At 48.1% G+C, this 26,726-nt stretch overlaps 2 protein-coding genes across 2 annotated transcripts in view; both read right to left on the bottom strand.

Moving 5' to 3' along the window:
• LOC142466841 (uncharacterized) overlaps window positions 1-26,726 on the bottom strand; it is a 755,003-nt gene that overhangs the window by 218,939 nt on the left and 509,338 nt on the right. The gene's annotated exons all lie outside the window — the stretch shown is intronic.
• LOC142466372 (TLD domain-containing protein 2-like) overlaps window positions 1-26,726 on the bottom strand; it is a 61,963-nt gene that overhangs the window by 31,046 nt on the left and 4,191 nt on the right. The window contains exon 2 of the mRNA XM_075571228.1: window positions 7,719-7,988. Coding sequence (XP_075427343.1) covers window positions 7,719-7,988 — 270 coding nt within the window. The remainder of the gene's footprint in view (window positions 1-7,718; window positions 7,989-26,726) is intronic.

Here is a 26,726-nt window from a genome sequence, read left to right as displayed (position 1 = left end):
TAGTGGGACCGGCTCTTGAAATCTTTCCATTTTTATGTTGAATAAATAGCAAGGAGAGCGCAGAATTGGGTTTCGTTTCTTTCGATCAGTGGTTCTCAACTCCAGTCCTCAAGAACCCCTCCCGAACAGGTCAGCTTTACAGGATATATACCAGCTTCAGCACAGCTGGCTCAATCAGTGGCTCAGCCACATGTGCTGAAGCAGGGACTGATTGTGCCTCCTGTGCTGAAGCAGGGATATACTGAAAACCTGACCTGCTGGGGGGGGGGGGGGGAGGCGTTGAGGACTGGAGTTGAGCACCACTGGTTTGCCATTGTATCATCTTCCTTACACCCTGTGCACCACCCACTAAATGTTGAGATATGCAAGATATCCCTGCTTCAGCACAGGTGGCGACTGTGCTGAAGCATGGATATCATGAAAACCTGACCTGTTGGTGGCCCTTGAGGACTCGCGTTGGCCGCCCCTGCAAAGTGCTGGTGAGACTATTCAAAATAATTCAAATTGTTTTGTCACATGAAACACCGGCGGTGTTACCGCGCACGCGCGCTCTATGGCGGTGTTACCGCGCACGCGCGCTCTATGTCCGTCCTCATTGTGTCACGCCCATTTGTTCGTGCGGTCACGCCAAGCATGGACACGGCCTTAGTCTTCGACCGAGCCTCTGATTGAGGCATCTGTGCTGAAGCTGGGATATCCTTAAAACCGGACCTGTTGGGGGCCCCTGAGGACTGGCATTGCCCACCCCTGCAAAGTGCTAGTGAGACTATTCTTTGGCCCAGATCCACAAAACGGTGCTCAGCTTCTTGCCAATGAATGGGGGTAAAGGCGCGACACAGCTTAGCACCCTTTTGTGGATCTGGTCGGATCTGGTGTTACCGGCTCTAAACCCGTCCGACAGTATTTGTTTCCCTCTGGTCTCCGGATCACCATTTTTTTTTTAAATCCGAATTTCCAAACCTTTTTCCAGTGCCTTACCAGGCGTTGCGGGCCCCTCTAGTGCTGAAGGGGTTGTATTGTGTTTGCTGCTCTTCTCACGCCTCCCCCCCTCCCCCGTTGTACTGCCCAAAGTCCCACGTGGGCACCTGCTCGGTGAAGGGTAGGGATATTAACACACTCGCCTGCTCCGTGAAGGATAGGGATATTAACACACTCGCCTGCTCCGTGAAGGATAGGGATATTAACACACTCGCCTGCTCCGTGAAGGGTAGGGATATTAACACACTCGCCTGCTCCGTGAAGGATAGGGATATTAACACACTCGCCTGCTCCGTGAAGGATAGGGATATTAACACACTCGCCTGCTCCGTGATGGATAGGGATATTAACACACTCGCCTGCTCCGTGAAGGGTAGGGATATTAACACACTCGCCTGCTCCGTGAAGGATAGGGATATTAACACACTCGCCTGCTCCGTGAAGGATAGGGATATTAACACACTCGCCTGCTCCGTGAAGGGTAGGGATATTAACACACTCGCCTGCTCCGTGAAGGGTAGGGATATTAACACACTCGCCTGCTCCGTGAAGGGTAGGGATATTAACACACTCGCCTGCTCCGTGAAGGATAGGGATATTAACACACTCGCCTGCTCCGTGAAGGATAGGGATATTAACACACTCGCCTGCTCCGTGAAGGGTAGGGATATTAACACACTCGCCTGCTCCGTGAAGGATAGGGATATTAACACACTCGCCTGCTCCGTGAAGGATAGGGATATTAACACACTCACCTGCTCCGTGAAGGATAGGGATATTAGCACACTCGCCTGCTCCGTGAAGGATAGGGATATTAACACATTCGCCTGCTCCGTGAAGGATAGGGATATTAACACACTCGCCTGCTCCGTGAAGGATAGGGATATTAACACACTCGCCTGCTCCGTGAAGGATAGGGATATTAACACACTCGCCTGCTCCGTGATGGATAGGGATATTAACACACTCGCCTGCTCCGTGAAGGGTAGGGATATTAACACACTCGCCTGCTCCGTGAAGGATAGGGATATTAACACACTCGCCTGCTCCGTGAAGGATAGGGATATTAACACACTCGCCTGCTCCGTGATGGATAGGGATATTAACACACTCGCCTGCTCCGTGAAGGGTAGGGATATTAACACACTCGCCTGCTCCGTGAAGGATAGGGATATTAACACACTCGCCTGCTCCGTGAAGGATAGGGATATTAACACACTCGCCTGCTCCGTGAAGGATAGGGATATTAACACACTCGCCTGCTCCGTGAAGGATAGGGATATTAACACACTCGCCTGCTCCGTGAAGGATAGGGATATTAACACACTCGCCTGCTCCGTGAAGGATAGGGATATTAACACAATCGCCTGCTCCGTGAAGGATAGGGATATTAACACACTCGCCTGCTCCGTGAAGGATAGGGATATTAGCACACTCACCTGCTCCGTGAAGGATAGGGATATTAACACACTCGCCTGCTCCGTGAAGGATAGGGATATTAACACACTCGCCTGCTCCGTGAAGGATAGGGATATTAACACACTCGCCTGCTCCGTGAAGGATAGGGATATTAACACACTCGCCTGCTCCGTGAAGGATAGGGATATTAACACACTCGCCTGCTCCGTGAAGGATAGGGATATTAACACACTCGCCTGCTCCGTGAAGGATAGGGATATTAACACACTCGCCTGCTCCGTGAAGGATAGGGATATTAACACACTCGCCTGCTCCGTGAAGGGTAGGGATATTAACACACTCGCCTGCTCCGTGAAGGATAGGGATATTAACACACTCGCCTGCTCCGTGAAGGATAGGGATATTAACACACTCGCCTGCTCCGTGAAGGATAGGGATATTAACACACTCGCCTGCTCCGTGAAGGATAGGGATATTAACACACTCGCCTGCTCCGTGAAGGATAGGGATATTAACACACTCCCCTGCTCCGTGAAGGATAGGGATATTAACACACTCGCCTGCTCCGTGAAGGATAGGGATATTAACACACTCGCCTGCTCCGTGAAGGATAGGGATATTAACACACTCGCCTGCTCCGTGAAGGATAGGGATATTAACACACTCGCCTGCTCCGTGAAGGATAGGGATATTAACACACTCGCCTGCTCCGTGAAGGGTAGGGATATTAACACACTCGCCTGCTCCGTGAAGGATAGGGATATTAACACACTCGCCTGCTCCGTGAAGGATAGGGATATTAACACACTCGCCTGCTCCGTGAAGGATAGGGATATTAACACACTCGCCTGCTCCGTGAAGGATAGGGATATTAACACACTCGCCTGCTCCGTGAAGGATAGGGATATTAACACACTCGTCTGCTCCGTGAAGGATAGGGATATTAACACACTCGCCTGCTCCGTGAAGGATAGGGATATTAACACACTCGCCTGCTCCGTGAAGGATAGGGATATTAACACACTCGCCTGCTCTGTGAAGGATAGTGATATTAACACACTCGCCTGCTCCGTGAAGGATAGGGATATTAACACACTCGCCTGCTCCGTGAAGGATAGGGATATTAACACACTCGCCTGCTCCTTGAAGGATAGGGATATTAACACACTCGCCTGCTCCGTAATGGATAGGGATATTAACACACTCGCCTGCTCCGTGAAGGATAGGGATATTAACACACTCGCCTGCTCCGTGAAGGATAGGGATATTAACACACTCGCCTGCTCCGTGAAGGATAGTGATATTAACACACTCGCCTGCTCCGTGAAGGATAGGGATATTAACACACTCGCCTGCTCCGTGAAGGATAGGGATATTAACACACTCGCCTGCTCCGTGAAGGATAGGGATATTAACACACTCGCCTGCTCCGTGAAGGATAGGGATATTAACACACTCGCCTGCTCCGTGAAGGATAGGGATATTAACACACTCGCCTGCTCCGTGAAGGATAGGGATATTAACACACTCGCCTGCTCCGTGATGGATAGGGATATTAACACACTCACCTGCTCCGTGAAGGATAGGGATATTAACACACTCGCCTGCTCCGTGAAGGATAGGGATATTAACACACTCGCCTGCTCCGTGAAGGGTAGGGATATTAACACACTCGCCTGCTCCGTGAAGGATAGGGATATTAACACACTCGCCTGCTCCGTGAAGGATAGGGATATTAACACACTCGCCTGCTCCGTGAAGGATAGGGATATTAACACACTCGCCTGCTCCGTGAAGGATAGGGATATTAACACACTCGCCTGCTCCGTGAAGGATAGGGATATTAACACACTCGCCTGCTCCGTGAAGGATAGGGATATTAACACACTCGCCTGCTCCGTGAAGGATAGGGATATTAACACACTCGCCTGCTCCGTGAAGGATAGTGATATTAACACACTCGCCTGCTCCGTGAAGGATAGGGATATTAACACACTCGCCTGCTCCGTGAAGGATAGGGATATTAACACACTCGCCTGCTCCTTGAAGGATAGGGATATTAACACACTCGCCTGCTCCGTAATGGATAGGGATATTAACACACTCGCCTGCTCCGTGAAGGATAGGGATATTAACACACTCGCCTGCTCCGTGAAGGATAGGGATATTAACACACTCGCCTGCTCCGTGAAGGATAGTGATATTAACACACTCGCCTGCTCCGTGAAGGATAGGGATATTAACACACTCGCCTGCTCCGTGCAGGATAGGGATATTAACACACTCGCCTGCTCCGTGAAGGATAGGGATATTAGCACACTCGCCTGCTCCGTGCAGGATAGGGATATTAACACACTCACCTGCTCCGTGAAGGATAGGGATATTAACACACTCGCCTGCTCCGTGCAGGATAGGGATATTAACACACTCGCCTGCTCCGTGAAGGATAGGGATATTAGCACACTCGCCTGCTCCGTGAAGGATAGGGATATTAACACACTCGCCTGCTCCGTGAAGGATAGGGATATTAACACACTCGCCTGCTCCGTGAAGGATAGGGATATTAACACACTCGCCTGCTCCGTGAAGGATAGGGATATTAACACACTCGCCTGCTCCGTGAAGGATAGGGATATTAGCACACTCGCCTGCTCCGTGCAGGATAGGGATATTAACACACTCGCCTGCTCCGTGAAGGATAGGGATATTAACACACTCGCCTGCTCCGTGAAGGATAGGGATATTAACACACTCGCCTGCTCCGTGAAGGATAGGGATATTAACACACTCGCCTGCTCCGTGAAGGATAGGGATATTAACACACAGGCCTGCTCCGTGAAGGATAGGGATATTAACACACTCGCCTGCTCCGTGAAGGATAGGGATATTAACACACTCGCCTGCTCCGTGAAGGATAGGGATATTAACACACTCGCCTGCTCCGTGAAGGATAGGGATATTAACACACTCGCCTGCTCCGTGAAGCATAGGGATATTAACACACTCGCCTGCTCCGTGAAGGATAGGGATATTAGCACACTCGCCTGCTCCGTGAAGGATAGGGATATTAACACACTCGCCTGCTCCGTGAAGGATAGGGATATTAACACACTCGCCTGCTCCGTGAAGGATATTGATATTAACACACTCGCCTGCTCCGTGAAGGATAGGGATATTAACACACTCGCCTGCTCCGTGAAGGATAGGGATATTAACACACTCGCCTGCTCCGTGAAGGATAGGGATATTAACACACTCGCCTGCTCCGTGAAGGATAGGGATATTAACACACTCGCCTGCTCCGTGAAGGATAGGGATATTAACACACTCGCCTGCTCCGGGAAGGGTAGGGATATTAACACACTCGCCTGCTCCGTGAAGGGTAGGGATATTAACACACTCGCCTGCTCCGTGAAGGATAGGGATAGTAACACACTCGCCTGCTCCGTGAAGGATAGGGATATTAACACACTCGCCTGCTCCGTGAAGGATAGGGATATTAACACACTCGCCTGCTCCGTGAAGGATAGGGATATTAACACACTCACCTGCTCCGTGAAAGATAGGGATATTAACACACTCGCCTGCTCCGTGAAGGATAGGGATATTAACACACTCACCTGCTCCGTGAAGGATAGGGATAATAACACACTCTCCTGCTCCGTGCAGGATAGGGATATTAACACACTCGCCTGCTCCGTGAAGGATAGGGATATTAACACACTCACCTGCTCCGTGAAGGATAGGGATATTAACACACTCACCTGCTCCGTGAAGGATAGGGATAATAACACACTCTCCTGCTCCGTGCAGGATAGGGATATTAACACACTCACCTGCTCCGTGAAGGATAGGGATATTAACACACTCGCCTGCTCCGTGAAGGATAGGGATATTAACACACTCGCCTGCTCCGTGAAGGATAGGGATATTAACACACTCACCTGCTCCGTGAAGGATAGGGATATTAACACACTCGCCTGCTCCGTGAAGGATAGGGATATTAACACACTCGCCTGCTCCGTGAAGGATAGGGATATTAACACACTCGCCTGCTCCGTGAAGGATAGGGATATTAACACACTCGCCTGCTCCGTGAAGGATAGGGATATTAACACACTCACCTGCTCCGTGAAGGATAGGGATAATAACACACTCTCCTGCTCCGTGCAGGATAGGGATATTAACACACTCACCTGCTCCGTGAAGGATAGGGATATTAACACACTCGCCTGCTCCGTGAAGGATAGGGATATTAACACACTCGCCTGCTCCGTGAAGGATAGGGATATTAACACACTCACCTGCTCCGTGAAGGATAGGGATATTAACACACTCGCCTGCTCCGTGAAGGATAGGGATATTAACACACTCGCCTGCTCCGTGAAGGATAGGGATATTAACACACTCGCCTGCTCCGTGAAGGATAGGGATATTAACACACTCGCCTGCTCCGTGAAGGATAGGGATATTAACACACTCGCCTGCTCCGTGAAGGATAGGGATATTAACACACTCGCCTGCTCCGTGAAGGATAGGGATATTAACACACTCGCCTGCTCCGTGAAGGATAGGGATATTAACACACTCGCCTGCTCCGTGAAGGATAGGGATATTAACACACTCGCCTGCTCCGTGAAGGATAGGGATATTAACACACTCGCCTGCTCCGTGAAGGATAGGGATATTAACACACTCGCCTGCTCCGTGAAGGATAGGGATATTAACACACTCGGCTGCTCCGTGAAGGGTAGGGATATTAACACACTCGCCTGCTCCGTGAAGGATAGGGATATTAACACACTCGCCTGCTCCGTGAAGGATAGGGATATTAACACACTCGCCTGCTCCGTGAAGGATAGGGATATTAACACACTCGCCTGCTCCGTGAAGGATAGTGATATTAACACACTCGCCTGCTCCGTGAAGGATAGGGATATTAACACACTCGCCTGCTCCGTGAAGGATAGGGATATTAACACACTCGCCTGCTCCGTGAAGGATAGGGATATTAACACACTCGCCTGCTCCGTGAAGGATAGGGATATTAACACACTCGCCTGCTCCGTGAAGGATAGGGATATTAACACACTCGCCTGCTCCGTGAAGGATAGTGATATTAACACACTCGCCTGCTCCGTGAAGGATAGGGATATTAACACACTCGCCTGCTCCGTGAAGGATAGGGATATTAACACACTCGCCTGCTCCGTGAAGGATAGGGATATTAACACACTCGGCTGCTCCGTGAAGGGTAGGGATATTAACACACTCGCCTGCTCCGTGAAGGATAGGGATATTAACACACTCGCCTGCTCCGTGAAGGATAGGGATATTAACACACTCGCCTGCTCCTTGAAGGATAGGGATATTAACACACTCGCCTGCTCCGTGAAGGATAGGGATATTAACACACTCACCTGTTTGACATCCTTGGCTTCCAGGATCTGGCTCTTGCTGTTGAGAACGGGCTCGTACGTCACTTCCGGGATTGCCCCGGTGACTTTGGTCTCGGTCGGCGCCACTTCCGGGCGATCTGCGGATTCCACATCTGAATCGTCGCTGGACAGGGCTTCGTGAACGTGGTTTTTCTAACAGGAAAGACACGCACGTTCGTTGGCATTCAGCAACCCGCCGGCCCAACCAATCCATTCCACTTATCGTCCCACTGGAAACCAAGGGTGGCCAACTCCCGCCCTCAAGACCCCCCAACAAGTCAGGTTTTAAAGATATCCCAGCTTCAGCACAGGTGACTCAATCAGAGGCTATCGAAGGCTGAGCCGTTGATTGAGCCACCTGTGCTGAAGCAGGGACTGATTGAGCTACCTATGCTGAAGCTGGGACGCTTTGACCCACCTGTGCTAAAGCAGGGATAGCCTGAGAACCTGACCTGTTGCAGGGTCGTGAGGACTGGGGATGAGCGCCGCTGCTGTAAACGTTTAGCTGTTACTGTATCTCTGGTTGGTATAACAACCTCCGTCAGACCACGACTTTTGCTGGAAGGCTTTTCCATGCATCCACTACTCTTTCGGGGAAGAAGTCCGTGCTCACATCCCCTCCGTGCTGCTCTCCCCCCCGTGCTCACATCCCCTCCGTGCTGCTCTCCCCCCCCGTGCTCACATCCCCTCCGTGCTGCTCTCCCCCCCCGTGCTCACATTCCCCCCGTGCTGCTCTCCCCCCCCGTGCTCACATTCCCCCCTGTGCTGCTCTCTCCCCCCCGTGCTCACATTCCCCCCGTGCTGCTCTCCCCCCCCGTGCTCACATTCCCCCCGTGCTGCTCTCCCCCCCGTGCTCACATTCCCCCCGTGCTGCTCTCCCCCCCGTGCTCACATTCCCCCCGTGCTGCTCTCCCCCCCGTGCTCCCATCCCCCCCGGTGCTCCCATCCCCCCCGTGCTGCTCTCCCCCCCGTGCTCACATTCCCCCCGTGCTGCTCTCCCCCCCATGCTCACATTCCCCCCGTGCTGCTCTCCCCCCCGTGCTCCCATCCCCCCCGGTGCTCCCATCCCCCCCGTGCTGCTCTCCCCCCCGTGCTCACATTCCCCCCGTGCTGCTCTCCCCCCCGTGCTCCCATCCCCCCCGTGCTGCTCTCCCCCCGTGCTCACATTCCCCCCGTGCTCCCACCCCCCCCGTGCTGCTCTCCCCCCCGTGCTGCTCTCCCCCCGTGCTGCTCTCCCCCCGTGCTCACATTCCCCCCGTGCTCCCACCCCCCCCGTGCTGCTCTCCCCCCCGTGCTGCTCTCCCCCCGTGCTGCTCTCCCCCCGTGCTCACATTCCCCCCGTGCTGCTCTCTCCCAGCTTCCCTTATTCTGATTGTTATGGAGTTTATTTTTTTATCTAGAACGCGCTTCTATCCTGTATCATATTAGGCTGCGCCGATAGTCCCGGCGACGGCGCGTTCAAACAAGCTGATGTAATCTGTCGTGTGCGCGAACGCGACACAGCGACCAAAATCGCTAAAGTCAATGGAATTTGATTTTTTGGGGGCGATCGCAGCGTGATGTCAGCGGCAGGTGAGCGGTTCAGCCAACGAGGGTGAACCACTCACGGCCACGCCTCCGCCACGCCCCCTTTGTCTCCTTCACTATAAGCAGGAATCGCAATTACAACGGCGATGGATGACGTCATGCGGTCGCGTCGCCGGGACTATAAGCGCAGCCTGAGACCCACGAGAGTTCCTACCATACCCATTCTCCCTTTCATAAACCTCTCTCTCTCCCTTCCAAGTCCCCCTTTTCCTTCTCTCTCTCCTATCCAACTATCCCCTCTTCTTTTCTCGTATCACCCTCCTCACTCCTTTTTCTCTCATATACTCCTCCCTACCTCTCTCTTCTATCACCCATCTCCCACCTTTCTCTTTCATATCCCCCTCTCTCATTTCCTCCATTTTCCTCAGTTTCCCTCCTTTCTCTCATCCCCATCTCCCTCCTCTCTCTCATATTCTCCATCTCCCTCCTTCCTCTTTCATCTCCTCCATTTCCCCCCTTCCTCTCTAATATCCCCCATCTCCCTCCTTCCTCTCATCTCCCCCATCTCCCTCCTTCCTCTCTCATCTCCCCCATCTCCCTCCTTCCTCTCTCATATCCCCCATCTCCCTCCTTCCTCTCTCATATCCCCAATCTCCCTCCTTCCTCTCTCATCTCCCCCATCTCCCTCCTTCCTCTCTCATCTCCCCCATCTCCCTCCTTCCTCTCTCATATCCCCAATCTCCCTCCTTCCTCTCTCATCTCCCCCAATCTCCCTCCTTCCTCTCTCATCTCCCCCATCTCCCTCCTTCCTCTCTCATCTCCCCCATCTCCCTCCTTCCTCTCTCATCTCCCCCATCTCCCTCCTTCCTCTCTCATATCCCCCATCTCCCTCCTTCCTCTCTCTCATATCCCCCATCTCCCTCCTTCCTCTCTCTCATATCCCCCATCTCCCTCCTTCCTCTCTCTCATATCCCCCATCTCCCTCCTTCCTCTCTCTCATATCCCCCATCTCCCTCCTTCCTCTCTCTCATATCCCCCATCTCCCTCCTTCCTCTCTCATCTCCCCCATCTCCCTTCTTCCTCTCTCATATCCCCCATCTCTCTCCTTCCTCTCTCATCTCCCCCATCTCCCTTCTTCCTCTCTCATATCCCCCATCTCCCTCCTTCCTCTCTCTCATATCCCCCATCTCCCTCCTTCCTCTCTCTCATATCCCCCATCTCCCTCCTTCCTCTCTCTCATATCCCCCATCTCCCTCCTTCCTCTCTCATATCCCCCATCTCCCTCCCTCTCTCATCTCCCCCATCTCCCTCCTTCCTCTCTCATCTCCCCCATCTCCCTCCTTCCTCTCTCATCTCCCCCATCTCCCTCCTTCCTCTCTCATCTCCCCCATCTCCCTTCTTCCTCTCTCATCTCCTCCATCTCCCTCCTTCTTTTCTCATATTGCCCTTTTCCCTCCTTCCTCTCTCATATCTTCCATCTCCCTTTCTCGCTCAGCTCCCTCTTTTCTCGCTCAGCCCCCTCTCCCTCTTTTCTCGCTCCTCCCCCTCCCCATCCTTCCTCATATCTTACAGCCGTGGCCCCAGAACTGAAGTCAACAAGAGTCTAGAGAAGGTCTTACCCATCATCAGTGTCATGTCTACCTAATGTCTCTTACTGGTCTGCTCTCGGAAGACAGAGTAGCATAAAAGTTACTAGGTTCAAATCCCACTGTCAGCTCATGTCACCAAAAGGGGGTGGATGTGCCTATATAATATATTAGGTTAATAGCCTAACCTACCTCCTATGTAATATGAGGGTGTCTTACCATAAATCACAAATGATGCCATCAACCATAGACACCTAGTTGACCATTCACTTAAATGTTTCTTCTAGGGATGGAAGGTGTGTTATCGGCTTAGCACCCCTTAGTAAATATGGCTCATATTATTCATAAATAACGTTACTTCTCCCTATGGGACGCGAAGCGCGTCACAATGACAGCACAGCGCGCGGTGCGCAGCACATAGGAATGTTACAGACACAGTCCCTGCCCCGCAGAGCTTACACTCTATGCTTTAAGTGCCAGGAGCCGGCACTGGGATTTGAACCTGAGCCGCTCCGTCACCGCACTCACCCACTTGTCAGATGCATAAAGGCATAAGATGTAAATACCACGAACTCTATAATCTTGAGTAATTGAAGTATGATGAGAGTACAGAGTATCACTGCTTTTACATTTAAGTACGACTTTAAAAGTTCACAGTCCCACCTCCTTTGTAAAGCAAGAGATTCATTTTGCAAAAGCACCCTCTCTTTTGCTTATAAAAAAAACCCCTTTCTACAATAAGGCCTTAAAGATCTCTGCCCCAAACTGTACCAGGCACAGTACCGCCACTTTTTATAATGGCACTTTGGCGACTGGTTATCTTCTAACAGATCTGCACACTGCCGCTCCCTGTCAGCTGAAGCAGGGGCTTCTGGGTAACCTGCGAAGTATGATGTTCACAGTTTGACACACTGCCCTTGTTGACATATACACAACTTTACGACTGGCGTAGTGTTGGCTAAACAGCAGAAAGTCTCGTCATGTAAACACCCCGCCTGCTTAGGCTGGCATGAAAAAGCCACATTTAGCGAGGAATCGGGATCCAGTTACAGATTTGATTGGGTGATTGGAGCATGTTGCCAGCGCCGGCAGTTTTTTCAGTGTTCGTGTAGGTGTCATTTATCCAAAACAGGAAAATTACTAGCTGAAGATGGGGTCCTTGCCACGCAAAACTGACAATCTGCGTTCGTTTATTTATAAAAATGTTTTACCAGGAAATAATACATTGAGTGACCTCTCGGTTTTTTTAAGTATGTCGGGAATTATAGTATATTGACAATACAAAGTTATATCACATGGACAGAGGTTATACATTCAATTTACAGACATTTCATGGACAGTTAGAGATAATAAGATTATGGGAGGATGAAACCCAGGCTGCCGAGAGCCGGAACAAGTGTCCTGGGCCAGGTGGCTGAGGGGGGCCCAGCCGGCCGGTGCTGGAAGTATCTTCCAATGATGTGACGGTAAGTGTGTCAGTGTTACTCCCATCCAGTCCCTATAACTTCCAATAACGTGACGGTAAGTATGTCTTAGTGTTACTCCCATCCAGACCCTATAACTCCCAATAACGTGACGGTAAGTATGTCTTAGTGTTACTCCGATCCAGGCCCTATAACTCCCAATAACGTGACGGTAAGTATGTCTTAGTGTTACTCCCATCCAGACCCTATAACTCCCAATAGCGTGACGGTAAGTATGTCTTAGTGTTACATCCCATCCAGACCCTATAACTTCCAATGATGTGACGGTAAGTATGTCTTAGTGTTACTCCCATCCAGGCCCTATAACTCCCAATAACGTGACGGTAAGTATGTCTTAGTGTTACTCCCATCCAGGCCCTATAACTTCCAATAACGTGACGGTAAGTATGTCTTAGTGTTACTCCCATCCAGACCCTATGACTTCCAATAAAGTGACGGTAAGTATGTCTTAGTGTTACTCCCATCCAGGCCCTATAACTCCCAATAACGTGACGGTAAGTATGTCTTAGTGTTACTCCCATCCAGACCCTATAACTCCCAATAACGTGACGGTAAGTATGTCTTAGTTTTACTCCCATCCAGACCCTATGACTTCCAATAAAGTGACGGTAAGTATGTCTTAGTGTTACTCCCATCCAGACCCTATAACTCCCAATAACGTGATGGTAAGTATGTCTTAGTGTTACTCCCACCCAGACCCTATAACTCCCAATAACGTGACGGTAAGTATGTCTTAGTGTTACTCCCATCCAGTCCCTATAACTCCCAATAACGTGACGGTAAGTATGTCTTAGTGTTACTCCCACCCAGACCCTATAACTTCCAATAACGTGACGGTAAGTGTGTCAGTGTTACTCCCATCCAGACGCTTATAACTTCCAATAACGTGACGGTAAGTATGTCTTAGTGTTACTCCCATCCAGACCCTATAACTCCCAATAACGTGACGGTAAGTATGTCTTAGTGTTACTCCCATCCAGTCCCTATAACTCCCAATAACGTGACGGTAAGTATGTCTTAGTGTTACTCCCATCCAGGCCCTATAACTCCCAATAACGTGACGGTAAGTATGTCTTAGTGTTACTCCCATCCAGACCCTATAACTCCCAATAACGTGACGGTAAGTATGTCTTAGTGTTACTCCCATCCAGACCCTATAACTTCCAATAACGTGACGGTAAGTATGTCTTAGTGTTACTCCCATCCAGGCCCTATAACTTCCAATAACGTGACGGTAAGTATGTCTTAGTGTTACTCCCATCCAGACCCTATGACTTCCAATAAAGTGACGGTAAGTATGTCTTAGTGTTACTCCCATCCAGGCCCTATAACTCCCAATAACGTGACGGTAAGTATGTCTTAGTGTTACTCCCATCCAGACCCTATAACTCCCAATAACGTGACGGTAAGTATGTCTTAGTTTTACTCCCATCCAGACCCTATGACTTCCAATAAAGTGACGGTAAGTATGTCTTAGTGTTACTCCCATCCAGACCCTATAACTCCCAATAACGTGATGGTAAGTATGTCTTAGTGTTACTCCCACCCAGACCCTATAACTCCCAATAACGTGACGGTAAGTATGTCTTAGTGTTACTCCCATCCAGTCCCTATAACTCCCAATAACGTGACGGTAAGTATGTCTTAGTGTTACTCCCACCCAGACCCTATAACTTCCAATAACGTGACGGTAAGTATGTCTTAGTGTTACTCCCATCCAGACCCTATAACTCCCAATAACGTGACGGTAAGTATGTCTTAGTGTTACTCCCATCCAGACCCTATAACTTCCAATAACGTGATGGTAAGTGTGTCAGTGTTACTCCCATCCAGACCCTATGACTTCCAATCAAGTGACGGTAAGTATGTCTTAGTGTTACTCCCATCCAGACCCTATAACTCCCAATAACGTGACGGTAAGTATGTCTTAGTGTTACTCCCATCCAGGCCCTATAACTTCCAATAACGTGACGGTAAGTATGTCTTAGTGTTACTCCAATCCAGTCCCTATAACTTCCAATAACGTGACGGTAAGTATGTCTTAGTGTTACTCCCATCCAGGCCCTATAACTCCCAATAACGTGACGGTAAGTATGTCTTAGTGTTACTCCCATCCAGACCCTATAACTTCCAATAACGTGACGGTAAGTATGTCTTAGTGTTACTCCCATCCAGGCCCTATAACTTCTAATAACGTGACGGTAAGTATGTCTTAGTGTTACTCCCATCCAGATCCTATAACTCCCAATAACGTGACGGTAAGTATGTCTTAGTGTTACTCCCATCCAGGCCCTATAACTTCCAATAACGTGACGGTAAGTATGTCTTAGTGTTACTCCCATCCAGATCCCGAAATAAGGGTTTGACTCCAGTTGAGAATGAGAGTCGAGGGAAATAACGCTATGTTAGCTATCACATGCTTAACTGTGGCGTTACACCCACCCAGACCCTCTAAAAGTCCAATTTCAGTGTCTGGATGCGAGTAACGCCAAGCCCTCATTTTAACCTTTGCGGATATTCAACATCATAACGCCTCACGCACACACGTCATCCACCATTATCCGAATCTGCCTCGGATTGGCCGGTTCCGTTCAGTCGCGGACCAGTCCCAAAAAGGCAGTCACCTAGGGAACGAGTTAGTTTATCGAGATCCAGAATCTGACACTCTGTCCTTTTCAACGTAACATGATGAGGAGAAACACAGCACATTGTGGGTACAAAAAAACCCAGTGTATTAAATATAAAATCCAACAGACGGTAAAAAATACTACCCCCGGCATTGAAAGAAAACCTGATACTATTTCAATCCCTTTTTATACCAAACTGTGTATAGCAAATAAAAATCCCACGTTGTGAGCACATTCACACGTCTCATACAGGCCCACCTTTCCCCCATTATCTCCCAGCATGCAATGCTTCCACTGCAGCCAGGGATTCTGGGTAATGACATGCCAATGAGCACACAGTGTCACCTTTTGCTTCTTAGCCATTGTAACATGGATCTCTATAAGCTTACGCTTGTCGTATTACACAGCTTTCCAGCCTGGGATAAAGATGTGACACATACCAAACGGCAAACTCTACTGTCCCACTTCACAAACGACAACACACTGAGGTTTGAGCATATATTGGCAAGAAGCCTTTTCCGGTGTAACAAAGCCTCCTGCACCAGCCCGGGAGCGACCCATGTTACCAAGTTCTAACAGCATAACTGTGATTAGGAAAAATATCTAAATCAGGTATGCCGTTAAAAAGGTAAATACGACCGCTTTTGGGGTCTGGCACCCCTGGTTTCCCATAAAGTGACCCCCCCCCCAAAATGCTTGTTTTTTAGGGGGGGTGAACACTAGCCTTCCAGCGCTGTCATCAATGTCGGAGAGATTGAAAGAGTCACGTGATCACGTATAACATGGGCACTTGCTGGTTTGCCAAGGCGTGATCAGGTTGACCTCTCTCTAGCTGCCCCACCACTTCCTGGTCCCATCACGTGGTCGCTCCGGCTGCCCGACACGGGAAAGGTGGAGTAGCTGGGTTGTGTATGTTAACAGATTTGCTGCCTTTGAGCGTTATGTAGCAGACAGTCCACAAAAAATGGTAATCTTCACTCACACCGTCTCCCCGCCGGAGCAGCCATCTCTTACCTTCCGTCATTTCTCAGGGGGCGGCCCTGCTCTTGTTCCCTCTTCCGCTCAGCCGTCCCTACAAATTTTGGCTGCTTGGGCGCCGGGACATAGAAGCACCAATAAAGAAGGAGAGAGTCTGGGGCCACTGCAAAAAGGAGTCTTGAGGACTGTAATTGAGATCCACTACTCTAAGGAAGGAAACCCTGATATAAGATAGAGATCAGACTTTTACCCAGAGGATAAACATCTACAGATACATTTAAAGTAACTATTGGATTTTCAAAGGGTATAAGCAAAGTGTGTTGAAACATAGGGTCTTTATTCAATAAAGTTGGAGAGTGTTGGCTTGGTGCGACCGCATGGAAAACCCTATTCAAGCCAATGGGACTTGCCGTCCGGTCGCACCAAATTGCTGGCATTTCACATTGTTGAATACGGTATATAAGGTTTGGGTTGTGGGAATCGAAAAAATTCAAATAGCCCAGAACCACAAAGCTCCATTTAGTGGCTTCATGTGATGCGAGGACGAATAGTGCGAGGACGAATAGTGCGAGGACGAATAGTGCGAGGATGAATAGTGCGAGGACGAATAGTGCGAGGACGAATAGTGCGAGGATGAATAGTGCGAGGACGAATAGTGCGAGGACGAATAGTGCGAGGACGAATAGTGCGAGTACAAATGGTGCATCGTTAAAGTTCAATAATGTAAGGTTACAGTAAGTCATGGTTTCTCCCATGAAGAGCATGGCGGGAACTATAACGCCTGTTAGTGACAATTGTATGCAAATGAGGCGTTATCATTACATGGCGTATCCACCAATGCCCTTTAATGGGAATGCGGTGAATTAACGTGACGTTAGTGAGTACCTAAATGTTACTCCCATCCAGACACTGAGACATACTTACCGTCATGTTATTAACTCAGCTGAACTCTTACTCCATATAACCGCTCTCTAACTCCTCGTAATATTAGATATAACCACTCTCTAACTCCTCGTATTATTCCATATAACCGCTCTCTAACTCCTCGTAATATTAGATATAACCGCTCTCTAACTCCTCGTATTATTCCATATAACCGCTCTCTAACTCCTCGTATTATTCCATATAACCGCTCTCTAACTCCTCATATTATTCCATATAACCACTCTCTAACTCCTTGTATTATTCCATATAACCGCTCTCTAACTCCTCGTATTATTCCATATAACCGTTCGCTAACTCCTCGTATTACTCCATATAAAGCACTCTCTACAAATCCTCCTAATGCCTCATATAACTGCTCCTTATAACTCCTTATATTACCCCATATAACCATTCACTTTAACTCATCCTATAACTGCCCCCTATATCTCCTCCTATTGCCGCATATAACTGCTCCCTATAACTCCTCCTTTTACCCCATATAACCATTCCTATTACTCCATAAAACCACACCCTATAACTCTTCCTATTACCCCATATAACCTTTCCCTATAACTCATCTTTTTACCCCATATAACCGCTCCCTATAACTCCTCCTATTACCCCATATAACCGCTCCCTATAACTCCTCCTATTACCCCATATAACCTCTCCCTATAAATACTTCTATTGCTCCATATAACCTCTCCCTATAACTCCTCCTATTGCTCCATATAACCTCTCTCTATAACTCCACCTATTACCCCATATAACCGCTCCCTATAACTCCTCCAGGATGGGCTGCAGGTAAGCTCCTGCAGGGGAGCCAGGTAGGCCTTAGACCCAGGGGTTGGTGGCTGTGTGGTGGAGATGGAAGTAGGAGAGACCGCAAGCTGCAGCAGGGGTGTAAGCCTTGGGGAGCCTGATTGCAAGTTACAGGAGAGTTTGGAGAGAAAGGAAAGAGCAGAACAGATCCTGCTTAAGAAAGAAGAGAACCAAGCTTTATTGCATGGGTATAACAGTAAGAAGGCAGAGTTGGAAGAGAAAACATTAAAGAAATGACGCAGTTCTGAGAGAGGCGCGTGCAAGAAGCAAATGCACTGTCTGCGTAATGTATTAACCCGATTGGAAGGTGAGATTTCTAAAGTAATGGAGGGTCCCGCCAAACAGAAACATTCCCTTTTGAAAACAATTGAAATGCTAACCCAAAGTGCTGAGCAGGGTGCAGAGCAAAATGCAGAGCAAGGTGCTGATTCATGTTGTGGAATAAGAAGCCAGAACCCCAGTAAGAGTCACATTTAAAGCTCTCAAGAAAAGATAAGTTTGGAGACGCCTAAAAGAAGTGGGAGAGAAACTAGATCCCAGAACAAGTCTGTGAAGTCTAAAGATAAAACAGAGGCTGAAACAGAGAACTTATCCCAGGAAAACTCTGACTCAAATCCAGACAGTTTAAATCAATCGACTGCCAGGAAAAACCCAAAGGGTAAAACTGCTAAAGACAGGAAAGCAAAGGACCGGCGGCTAAAGGTTTCTACAGAAGAAGGAAAGGGGACTCACCTCAGAGTGTATCAGACTGTGAGCAAGGATCTGTTCCAGAGCTTCCAGCATCCCCGGGGTTAATAGCAGAAGCAGTAGAAGATTTGGTTAAATGTCCATTGCATGAAAAGAAAGCAGCAGACACCTGGGATGTTAAGTTATCTGAATCTCCCACGCTGGGAGAAGTTAAAGAAATTACAAAAAACTCTGAAGAGCAGCAAAGTAAGAACCTAGAAACACTGGGAGGATATTCTGATATGGCTTGGCAGACAATGTGAAGTACTGGCTCCACCTACAAGAATCATGGTTGAAGAGGACATCTGTATAGGAGGCTGGAAAGTGCAAGTCAGACTTTGGCGACATGGCAATGTTACAAAACATCTGCCCAACTCTTTCTTCATTGGAAAAGTAAAAGGAAACTGTTTTTTCTATGGTCAGCCAACTTTGTGCCATACATGTGGTTCAGCCAGACACGAGAAGGCAAATTGTACAAAGATTAAATGTAATTTATGTGGTAGATTTGGACATTCCTATCGGAGTTGTGCAGAACCATGGCATAATATTTCAGGAATATGGGAGCAGGAAGTGGATTTTGAAGAAAATGAAGCATATTATGATCATGCCTTAAAAGTTGCTGGCAGAATTTGTCTAGATCAGCCTGGGAAAGGAGTTTGCCCAGACCCACCTGCGGGCGGAGTTCGCCCAGATTTACTGGCGGAAGAAGAATTTACAGATTGTGTAGACATGGCCCAAGGAATATTAGAAGATCCCTCAGGCACGTTCTATAGTGCCGGGCGCGTGCTACGCCGGGCGCGTGCTACGCCGGGCGCGTGCTACGCCGGGCGCGTGCTACGCCGGGCGCGTGCGCGGATTTTTAGTTGGCTGACGTCAGTCAGTCTTTCTATAGAAGGGCCGCGCACGGCAGGGAGAGGGGAGCCGACAGACAGCTGCGAAGATGAAGAAATTCATCTTTTCGCGCCACTGCCTGCGCTCAAATGTATGTATTGGTGTGTATGTGTGTGTATGTGTTTATGTATGTATGCGTGTTTGTATGGATGTGTGTGTGTGGGTGGGGGAGTAAATAAATGCACACACACAAAAAAATTATTAAACTTTTTTATTAATTTAAAAAATCTTACTTACACTCCCCTTACACTTACACTCACACAACATATACACACACATACACGCATATACAGCACATACACTTACCTGCAGCTCACGGCACTATATACAGGAAAAGCATGCGGCACGTACACGCGCGTTCGCATAGGAACACGCGGCCGCACGGCCGCAACCTGTATATAACCGCCCTTAGAGGGAACTCGTCAATCCCATTCCCAGAAGGAGAACAGTCTGGGAAACCAATGGATGAATTTACTAAGAGTGTAATCCTAGTGGGCAATAAAGATAAAAACAGAATGCAGAATTGGATACAGGCTAAAAGAAGGAAGAAGGGCAGCACAGTATAAAGACTTGGAGGGACTCTTCGACATCCTACAGGTCCTGCTGGTAAAGTCCCTCAGGTGCCTGTAAAGAATCGTTTTCCTGTTCTTAGGAAGGATTGAGGTTCAAGAGCTGAAGACCCTGATGTAGAGGAACCTTCCTTATCCGAAGAGGAGCATAATATGGACGTTTTCCATAGTGACAGAATCCTCCGGTGGCAATTAAGAGGTTTGGGTCATTGGGGGATAATGTGGGGGAAAAGAAAAGGAAGTAATATTGCTTTTTTGTATGGCAAAAAAATGCTTGTTTCTACAAATAGCAAGGACTGGCCGTTAAGGCTATTATTTGGTTTCAATTAAAAATGTGTATAAGGGAAATGTGAAGTTGCTTTTTAGAGGAGAAAGGTTGGAACAAAGGCTGGGCTAATATTTGTATAATGTAAGTTTGTACATAATGTGCAGTTTTTGTTTGTAAATTGTTCTATGAAATGTAATGCTGGAAAAAAATGTTCAATAAAAAAACGAGTTCCTCCTATTACCCCATATAACCGCTCTCTATAACTCGACATATTACCCCATATAACCGCTCTCTATAACTCCACATATTACCCCATATAACCCTGCTTATAACTCCACATATTACCCCATATAACCCTCCTTATAACTCCACATATTACCCCATATAACCGCTCCCTATAACTCCACATATTACCCCATATAACCGCTCCCTGTTACTCCTCCTATTACCCCATATAACCGCTCCCTGTTACTCCTCCTATTGCTGTGTAATGAAATGGTGTTAACTTAATAAGAATGTCTGTCGCTCCTGGAACAAGTCAGTGAGATACGGGTGTGATTCTTGATAACGCTGTGACTCTATAACTGGCATCTGTATTTCTACAAGTAACAGATTTATTATCACTCCCATGTTTTCATAATAGCTCATTTGCCAACATGCTGTTTATATGGTTTTAATCTGTATGGCTACAGTTCTGGGAAACAGCATATGCTATCAGTAATCTGGCGGCACAACACAGGGGAAAACTAATATAGATATATATAATATTACACAAATGATAGAAAATGCCACTTGCCAAACAAAAAAGGGACTCGCGCCCCCTTCCCACGCAAAAATAAAATGTTTAATTGCACTGTGCAACCAAGCGCGCACTCCCTCTCACCCTTCCCTCTCCCTCTCACCCTTCCCTCTCACCCTCACCCTTCCCTCTCACCCTTCCCTCTCCCTCTCACCCTTCCCTCTCACCCTTCCCTCTCACCCTTCCCTCTCCCTCTCACCCTTCCCTCTCACTTTCCATCTCCCTCTCACCCTCTCCCTCTCCCCCTTCCCTCTCCCTCTCACCCTTCCCTCTCACCCTTCCCTCTCACCCTTCCCTCTCTGTCCCTGGCTTCGGTGGAGCTGGGCAGCAGAGGAGGTGGACGGCGTGGCGGAAGAGTACTGAGGAGGACCACGGGAGCAGAGGGTGAAGACAGCGTGCGGCAGGAGACGAGAACTGCAGCCGGCTCAGCACAGGGGGACTGCCGGGGAAGAGCGCGCCTCAGTCTTAAAGACTTCCGGGTCAGACTTCTGAGGAGCGCTCTTCTTGCCAGTCCTCCTGCGCTGCTCTGACATGGTCCACAGTTCTCGTCTCCTGTCGCACGCTGTCTAAGGCTGCGGCCAGGCAGGGTGCGAGCTAGTTGGTGCATGCATGCATGTCTGTATATATATATATATATATATATATATATATATATATATTTATTTTTTTATATATATATATATATATATATATATATATATATATATATATATATACACACATATATATACATATATATATATATATATTGTGACAGAAACCAGGGGATGGTAATAAATTCCGTATATAGGGCTCCCAGGATACTAGACAGTTTCTATCCTGTTTGGCCTGGGAGTGCAGCCTTATAATACATACACTCCATCCCACAGTTTGGCAAGCGCTGGAACTGAGGGATGAGAGATCCAGACCAGAGTTTGTCTGCTGCCTGATTTCTGTCACCTGTCATGCTAATTAGGAATCAGGTATGAAAGACTGATTTCCTGTTTGCTCTGGTCTCTCCACAAGAGCCAGGAGGCTGGAAGGCTGCTGAACTACAGAGGGGAGAAGCCTCTTCCCCAAACAGGTTCAATCTTTCTGTTCATTTGTGTAAGACTGCAAAAGTACCTTGTTTTGTTGTTGGGAGTGGAAAAGCCACTTCCAACCCTGAGTCAGGGATATCTTAAGTTAAGTTATCGCTCAGGTGAGCAGCTTTTGTTTTGATCTGTTTTCTGTTGTATGCACTGTGGCAGTCTCAGTGCCTGGGACTGAATAAACCAGGCATAGCCTGTTTAAAGGAACAGTACGTGACGCCTCATCATTTAACCTACCCTAAAAGACCGTGTTCTAAACAGTCCCGGACAAACGACGGAGCCCCGGAGTAAGCCGTTTGTCACAATATATATATACATACATACATACATACATGTAGAGGTATCAGTACCGTGTTAGCCGAGCTTCAATAATCAAAAAATAAATAGATGATACCGTTCTGTGGCTAACGAAATGCTTTTATTTGTGCGAGCTTTCGAGATACACTGATCTCTTCTTCCGGCGATGTTACAATGAATGAAGCAAGCAAAAGCTATACTATAAACAGCGCTGTGAGCCGAGCAGTCGGAAGAGGGAGCGGGATCCAGCAGGTAGAGTCTCAGAGCCATTGGCTCTGAGATTAGGCCTAGTATATCCCCCCCCCCTTATGCCCGACTCGCAGTAGCTTGTAGTTGTTGCAGGGAACGCTCCTTCGATAGGGACACTTCCCCATTTTATGGTATGGTGTCAGGGACATAGTGAGGACGTCGCATGGTGATTGCGGCCTGTGGTCTGGGACCAGACTACCTCCATGTAAGACTCTGTATGGTGATATTTCCACATCCACACCGGGGGAAGGACCAGCACAGATAACATTCCAATAGACACTGCTTATAGTATAGCTTTTGCTTGCTTCATTCATTGTAACATCGCCGGAAGAAGAGATCAGTGTATCTCGAAAGCTCGCACAAATAAAAGCATTTCGTTAGCCACAGAACGGTATCATCTATTTATTTTTTGATTATATATATATATATATATATATATATATATATATATATATATATATATATATATATATATATAATGTAGCCAGGTCCCCCTCTTACCTCTGGGCTGCGTGGGGGGGACAGCGGTTAGTCTCTGCAGGGCTGGGAACAGGCGAGCGGGTCGCCGGTGTTCCGGCGAGGGTGCTGCCATCTTTCTTTGTGCCACACATGCGCAGTACCAGATCGCGCATGCGCAGTAAGTTCCCAAGTTGTGGCGGCCATCTTTGTACATCCAGCGCATGCGCTGTGCAGCAGAGAGCGGCGGCCATTACACCCATAGTTCCGCAGGGGAACTACAAGTCCCAGCAGCCCCTGGGACTGCACAACAATTGGCCCACGACAGCCAATAGGGCTCGAGGATTCCCCTGCTCAGGGAATAGATACTTTTGGCGCGCTGCGAGCCGAGCAGTCGGAAGAGGGAGCGGGATCCAGCAGGTAGAGTCTCAGAGCCATTGGCTCTGAGATTAGGCCTAGTATATCACCCCCCTTAGGCCCGACTCACAGTAGCTTGTAGTTGCTGCAGGGAACACTCCTTCGATAGGGACACTTCCCCATTTTACTGTCTAGTGTCAGGGACATAGTGAGGACGCCGCACGGTGATTGCGGCCTGTGGTCTGGGACCAGACTACCTCCATGTAAGACTCTGTATGGTGATATTTCCACGCCGGAATTCACCCCACGTGGAGGCGGGCGCCATCGCGGATGACGTCGCTGGATCGGTGGATCCCTGTTGCTAAGTCAGTCGCACCGAGTACTGGAGTACTCGGCAGGTACCCAACTAAGTGCAACAACACTCCACGGGATAGCGCTATCTCCTACACTTTTGGGTGGGCCCTGTCATTGGGGGAAAAGGACATCAGGGTACTGGTGCCAAGCACCCTATGAACTTTGGGGACACTCACTGGTGGTATCAGGTTGGGCATTGTTATACTGTGGGGTACAGGGTACTGTGGTCTGTGTTCTGTAAATTTTGTTGTTCTATACCCGGCTGTGTGTGTTATTGTTCCTGTAAGGGGCCTATCCTACCATGTTGGGATCCCTTCCAGGTGGAGGCGCTGCACCGAGATGAACCAGAATCACACCAGGCTCACCATGGCGACAGGTAATAGCAGCATTGGTAGTTCCTACCCTGGTACGGGGGAACAGGTACCTACATTACCTCTGTTACACTGTTACACTGTTACACTGTTACACTGTTACACTGTTACACTGTTACACTGTTACACTGTTACACTGTTACACTGTTACACTGTTACACTGTTACACTGTTACACTGTTACACTGTTACACTGTTACACTGTTACACTGTTACACTGTTACACTGTGTCCTCTGGAATCTCCTCCACTGCATGGGGAAAAGACGGAACACAACCAGGATATACCAACAGTCTGGGATGCATGACGTGTGCGGGGCCTAAGGGGTTAACATTTAGACGCACACAATGTGTGAGCGACAGTGCGGGTAAAAGTGAAGGTGAAAGTGTACTAATGGCAGTGACATGGTTAAGGGGTCAGTCCCTCCTAGGAGCAAAGTGTACTAATGGCAGTGACATGGTTAAGGGGTCAGTCCCTCCTAGGGCCACAGTGTACCAATGGCAGTGACATGGTTAAGGGGTCAGTCCCACCTAGGGCCACAGTGTACCAATGGCAGTGACATGGTTAAGGGGTCAGTCCCTCCTAGGGCCACAGTGTACCAATGGCAGTGACATGGTTAAGGGGTCAGTCCCACCTAGGAGCAAAGTGTACTATGGCAGTGACATGGTTAAGGGGTCAGTCCCACCTAGGGCCACAGTGTACCAATGGCAGTGACATGGTTAAGGGGTCAGTCCCACCTAGGGGCAAAGTGTACTAATGGCAGTGACATGGTTATGGGGTCACATCTGGGGGATTTAAGGTTTTTTTTTTTTAACCAAAAATCTGCCACATAAGTATTTTAAAATAATTGTTGACATTGAATGATAGTGAGCTGGGACCTGGGAGCGGAGATCTCTTTGGGCTGCTCCCGTCTGTCTGATATCACTGCGTGTTCTACAGGAGTTTGCACAGGCAGAGCCCCCTCTCCCCCCCATATCTTTATTGGCCTCCTGATAATGAAAACCTTTGCTACAACTCTGAGCATCGTTTATTTGTAACGCGCCGTTACATTCGTTTCAGGGCGCCAATTCAACTGTCAAACACTTTCGAAAATAAAGCTTGTTTTCTGTTTGGCTACTTGGGATTTAACACGTACAGTATACAGTTGCACTTATTCCCACTGTTGTAATGTTACTATACATATATACATACATACTATACATACACATCTCATGCACTGAGCGACCCCCAGCAGCCGCACGTACCAGAACACCTTCCTACTGTCTCTGTGCGTTCTCCCTACTCACCAGTTAGATTCGCAAAACAAACAAAGATTTCCCAATGAATGCACTCAGATCCAGCAGTGAAAAGTGGTGTATGAATTAAAAATGATAATCTTTAATCAGAATACATTAATGCTAAAATATGTTGTACAGAGGGATGTGGTAGAAAGGTCCTTGACCACTGCCTTAAGACACACCGATTCCTAATCACAGAATCAGGTGAGAGTCTAAAAAATGCCCGAAGTGGACAGAAATCTCGTGTATCTACAATAGCTACCGAAGTATCAGCCGAAGTGGTGCAGCTCCAGCACGTCTGAGTGTGGCTACTAATGTAGCTATGGTATTTACTAAAAAAAACCTAGAAACGTAACATAATACCTATTACCAGTGCTAATTCACTCTTATGTGATTGGGCTGTATATATTGTGTCTCAGTAGTAGCAAAGTAGAAATGTGTTCAGTCTACTGGGCATATATTGGTAGACGTGTTTATAACAGAATTAATAACTGCTATAAAGTCACCATGTGAACATAGTACAATTCAAGGTGATAACCTAAGTTGATGACTAACAGGTGTATGCAGGGTCCTACTAATAAAGGGCTAGCACAAAGTATGCATTGAAGCCCTGAGGCACGGTTCCAAGACCATATCCAGTCATAGCCTCATATCTGTTCTGATAGTAACATGATAGAACACCTGACAGAAGGGGCATACACAAGATGTGACTAATCCCCGAGGCGCGGTTCAAAGACCGCATCCGCGTTGCGCCTCATACCTGAATCACAGAATAAGTTATGTCGAGCTGATTAACTTGCACACAAGTTAGTACCCTGCGCAGTATGATTGGTCTCAGTATAGACCTATGTTACATGAAGTCTATTCAACTCTATACACAGCTTTATATAAATCTGTTGTCATCTTGTTTGAGGTAGTCAGTGGGGGACGGGGGGGGGGTGAGGGGTAGGGAGGGAAGAATCCTGTTCAGCTCAAAATAGACTTTCTAGGGAGGTGCTATCAGGGTGAAACTTAGCGTATAGGAGGAGAGAGAAAGAACCCTATGTGATGCACTCAGCCCTACTAATAAAAATAATAAACTTTTATTTATTGAAAAATGCAAACATAACAAATATATTTAAAACCTAAAAAGTGTACTGTGCAGTTCTGATGTGCATTCACTCTGAATGACCAGATAGTGTCATAACTCGTGTGATGCACAGTAGATAAGAGAGACTGTAGATTCTCACAATACTAGTGTGTGAATATAGTGGATGCACAA

Source organism: Ascaphus truei, chromosome 15 (assembly GCF_040206685.1).
Source record: "Ascaphus truei isolate aAscTru1 chromosome 15, aAscTru1.hap1, whole genome shotgun sequence".
Taxonomy (NCBI): Eukaryota; Metazoa; Chordata; class Amphibia; order Anura; family Ascaphidae; genus Ascaphus; species Ascaphus truei.
This window is presented reverse-complemented; position numbering and strand designations above follow the sequence as displayed.